The 5,038-nt window shown below is 35.5% G+C and overlaps 1 protein-coding gene across 1 annotated transcript; it reads right to left on the bottom strand.

The window, feature by feature from the left end:
• Positions 1-215: 215 nt before the first annotated feature.
• Positions 216-4,674, bottom strand: LOC109177674. Its single transcript, XM_019327103.1, has 6 exons — positions 4,551-4,674; positions 2,819-3,725; positions 2,333-2,415; positions 2,121-2,232; positions 1,006-1,058; positions 216-659 (listed from the first exon to the last, which is right to left on the bottom strand). The coding sequence occupies exons 2-6, from the start codon at positions 3,540-3,542 to the stop codon at positions 516-518; spliced, it is 1,116 nt and encodes a 371-aa protein (XP_019182648.1). The 5' UTR covers positions 3,543-3,725; positions 4,551-4,674; the 3' UTR covers positions 216-515.
• Positions 4,675-5,038: the final 364 nt, after the last annotated feature.

Raw genomic sequence — 5,038 nt, 5'->3', positions numbered from 1 at the left:
ATAACCAAACATCAATATTGGTAATCATTCCAATTCCACCCTACTATCAAACATGCAAAATACTTTCACCAAAATTACCATTACCATTACTATTACCATTACAATTACCATGACTATGAATGACCATTACCATTACCATTACCATTTATTATTATTATTATTATTATTATTATTATTATTATTACTCCGTATTATAAAACAGTAAACATTATTACTTCAGAAATGAATAAACACTAAGTAAAAAAAAAAAAAATTGAGAATGTTCTACTACAGAGAAGGAAAAGATGTTGGATAAGAAAGATACAGTACAAATTGTACTTGTAAACTATTTGTGCAGGAAGTGCATCTCTGCACGCTTTGCATAGAGGAAAATATGGCGGAGGAGGAGGAAAGGGAGGGGAAATGAAGCATACCTTTCTTTCCGAACTAAACATGGAAAGGGAAAGATGCAACGCCCATAAAAAAAAAAATGAGAATTATCTCCTAAACTTACATGGAATTCAATAGGTGCTGGTTTAGTTCTTGTAATCTGGATTGTCACGGAGACCAAACTTAGATAGCACTAGGCAGTAAGACTCCCAATCGGTCCTTCGAAGATACTTCAGCAACTTCTTCCGCTTCTGGACCATTGCTTGAAGACCCTTTCGAGAATGTTTATCCTAAAACACAAAGGCGCAAGAGGCAATCATATACAATTCATCAAGTGCCGTGATGATAAAGTACAAATTTGGAAATGTCATAAGATCTGAAGATGTACATCCAATTCATTCTTGGATTGATGAAATGATAAAGTGAAACACATCATGTAAATGCAAGACGTTTTACAGGTTGCCCACATATTGATTAGTCTAGGAGACACTATCAGTCTATCATAGTTTTGTCTTTCCTCAATCATTTGATTTAAAAAATAATAATAATTCAAGAATGCAAATAGCAACTCGTAGTACCTTTTCCGTCTATGAAACACCAATGATGAAGATGATTACATATTGAGATAAAACTTACCTTTTTATGGAGAACACCTGATAGGTGTTTGATCTTGGTTGTAAGTTGAGCCACTGCATAAGAATGAAGAAAGCATTAAACTCGTGTAATAATTGATCAGGCGTGACTTGTAAATTGAATTTAACAAAAGTGTGTATCTTGGGTAACTATGACATCTAAATAACATCCATTCTAAAGCCACTTATCTAAATAAATATGTATAAAAATGAACCAATAGAAGTAGGGAATGCAGAAGTGATAGTGATGAGAAACATAAACTATGACATCAAATCACCTGTCTCTAAGACAAATATCTCTTATGGTGGATAAGAATTGTGACCATAAGAGGAATGGGGGATTTTGGGTAAGATGGGGAATAACAATTCATTGTTTCTCCAGAGCCAACAAAATACAGACCAAACCATGCACATGTATGTACCCAAAAAAAACCCCACTAACATGTACTGATGCACAGGACCTCGAACTCCATCTCACTAGTCAGAATTAACAGCATGAAAATATCCTAAGTGAAACCACACAAAAAGCTTCAAAGGCATTGAACATTAAAAAAAAATGGAGGAACATAATCATAAAGCAAATTATCAACTAATTCCCAGGTTTTTTGGCCTGCATTCAAATCTCACTCCAATCCTCCACTGAAAAACCGAGACAAAATAGCATAAAACAAGATAGGGAAACATTCGCAGTGCCACCCTTTGGAAGGTAAAAAACATCCTTGATAAAAGAAAATACAAACACAGCAACCCAATAGAGGAACAAAAACAAATTTTAAAATATATTGATTTTCTATTGGCATTCAAACAGTGAAGGAGATGGAGCTGGAAAAAAAAGCATAACCTAAATAGGAAAATATACAGCCCACAACCTGACAACCATGTGGTTGGATGGAGTACAACATAGACAAAATGTGAGAGAAAAATAGCATGCACAATACAGAGATAACTGAATAAAATAAGTTCACAAATATAGTAATTTTCTGTTTAGTATTCAAAAAGTGGAGGAGAACCAATGAGGCAATGAATAAAAGATTCAGCAGTCAACTAATTGGCAAGAAATGCATTGATACAAAAGGAACTATAGAGAGTTATGTATTAACAAAGCTCAGAAACAGTTACCCTGAACACGAACAGAACCACAATCTGACTCTGACATTTTAAATTCATCTCTGACCTTCTTAAGCTCCAGCTTCATTTTTTCTGCAGATGACATGTTGCCTGGATCGAAATACTGCAAAACAAGAATATAAATGCCTATACTAGCTAAATAGAAAATTTGTTACAAGAACAGCATAGGAACATGCTGAAAATACAATGAAAGTAAAACTTACCTTCTCAACTAAGTGCTCCTTTGGAGGATGTGATAAGTATTCTGCGTTTTCTCCTAGGTAGCTCAAAACATCAAGTTTTCGAACTGCATGAACCACTATTATTAGTAGACCACATATTATGTGAATATGAGATACTTCTTATAGGTTTATACAACAATGGGAAAGAGCAAAAGGGAAAAGCAAAGTCACTACACTTCCCAATAAAACAGAAATTCCAACAGAATAAAGCTTTTGCGCAGGGAAGTAAGCCTGTATGTTATTTGCAACATCCCAACTAAACATTTTAAAATCTCAGGCTACCTAAAAAAAGGCATGCACTATTTTTTCTTGCATTCATGTTTCCTTTAGAAAGGATGAAAAACTTTAGTGAAAGATTGATCATTAAGCATAGAACAATCACATTATCCTACTTACTACAACATTAGGCATGCAAAACCAAGGAAAAACAAGTAATAAATATTAGTTAATGATCAATTTTGTATGTACTTGTGCTATTTCTGTTATCATGACTAGATGCGTCCATCTGAACTAGAGATTCCCTCAATTGGTCATAGATTCCACCAAGATTAGACTTTTTGTTTTCAATATCCCTAAGCTTAATCAGTCTATCATTCAACTCTTGTAATGAAAACCAATCCTTCTTTCCCTTGTGCTCCGGCCTCAATGATCTCAACTTTTCCCCCAGATCCCGATGGTTATACTCCCTCGCATACATCTTTCTCATAGCTGCCCTGTTATCCAAATCCTTCAAACCCTTGTTCTCCTTCAAGAACATTGAGGTGTGCAACTTGTCGCTACCAATCACTATCGGCACTTCTTTTGGGCTCGGGTCACCCTGTCTCAGCCTTAAGCTATCCTTAAAGTTAGAAAGCGAGAATGGATCATTTTTTTGGTCCAGCAAGCTCATATAAATGGTGTCAAACAGCTTCCTGGTGGATGGCCTTGCAGCATTGGCATTCCGCTTGTAAATCTCCTGTAATGAGATGTCCTTAGAGGAAAATGACGGAGGAGAAGGTGACCCATTTCCACCTATATGTGTTGGCAGCGAGGGAGATACCCGACCTCGGAAGTCTGCTAGTTTCTTCTGTATTTCCTCTGAATAGACAACTTTAGATGGTTGTTGATTGGAACTGGAAAACGAAGAAAGCGGGACGAAATTTGACGGCTGCCATTTAGGGCGGCGCCGAAGAATTCTGATGTTGGCCGCCATGAGCAAGCTCTGACGTTCCCTGTGATTTATCTTAATACTGAGGCTTATCTTCTGTAGATGACAATAGTGTGATTACCCAGATGCTCAATTACCAACAACAGTTCATTCAGTTGTATTTGCATCAGCTACACAATAACTATCTCCTCATGTTTCTTCCCCTTGCCCTGAATCCGTAGATGACATCTACAAAGCATAAATATTAAAACTTCAATTTCAGGTAAAAACAATGAGAAGGTTAAAAACAAATAGCACATGCTAAGTATATGTAGAAGGCCTAATGTCCTATAAACTTTACTCTAAACGTATGCAAGAAGGCTTTTTTTTTTTTTTTTTTTTTTCTGAAAGATACTTGTAGATTGTGAAGGATCAACAAGAACTACAACAACTTGATTTCAATCTGTGAGGAAGATGTGTTAAACTCATTTTCTTTCTGATGGTAGGCTGCTCATCTAAACATATTACTTTGTTTATTTTTGGCAGAAACTAAACATATTCATATTAAATTGATGGTAGAAAGTGAAATCCTGCATATGGTGGAAACATATATATCACTTCCTGAATGGTAGGCTGCTCACTTTATTTGTGGCAGGATGATGATACATATATTCAGAGTTAGACCTCATAGAATTTTTACAGTAGCCCAGAAACAAGCAGTTAGCCAATGAATAGCAAATGAAACCAAATTACAAGAGACAAAAAAAAAAAAAAAAAAAACTCCTCAGCTCATTACATCGTCTAGTCATAATATCAAGCAATGCCGCAAAAATGAGTCCAAAGCAGACAACACTAGAATTAGTTGATCACTGTTGTCACTCCACATCATCACATCACAGTGCGCATATTCATATTAAATAGACTGCAGAAACTAAAATCATAGTAAAATTAATTTTTTTTTTTAAATGTAACAAGAAATCGTGTATATGAGGATAGGTTTTTAGAAAATGGGTCATCACGAAGAAATGCTGAGTTGCAATCTATTCAATTCTAGTGATATTGAGTTGAACACACCTGGAATCTGAATAGCTAGTAAGAGGGTTTCTGGCTTTCTGATGCTCTCTCGGTGATTCAGAATCGCGGAGGGTAAGCTCGAGAGTGAGCGAGTGTAGAGGAAGAAGTAGTAAGGTAAAGTGGAGTTATCTACGATAACTCACTCAAGTCAAAAATAATAATTGACGAGGGAGTGGGTTATTTGGAAAAGAACGAGCGTACAGATGAAGGAAGCACGTCAGCTTTAAAAAATAAATAAATAAATAAATAAAATAAAATTCTCAAATAAATAAATAAAATAAAATAAAATTCTCCTGCAAAACACTTGTTTCACAGGAGAAATAATTGACTTAAAAATCTTGTATCCCATCAACCAAAAACCTTGTTACTGTTCCAAAATTCACCAAAAAAGCATTGGTGTGGATGTTCTCACTGTTTGCGTTAGGGAGCCAGGAGCATAAGGTAAAACATCATAATCAAAACTTCATACTTAGTTTCCTTACTTACAC

The sequence above is a fragment of the Ipomoea nil genome, unplaced genomic scaffold (genome assembly GCF_001879475.1).
Source record: "Ipomoea nil cultivar Tokyo-kokei standard unplaced genomic scaffold, Asagao_1.1 scaffold0805, whole genome shotgun sequence".
In the NCBI taxonomy this organism is placed as follows: Eukaryota; Viridiplantae; Streptophyta; class Magnoliopsida; order Solanales; family Convolvulaceae; genus Ipomoea; species Ipomoea nil.
Note: the sequence above shows the minus strand (reverse complement) of the source record. Positions and strands in the feature narration are given on the sequence as shown.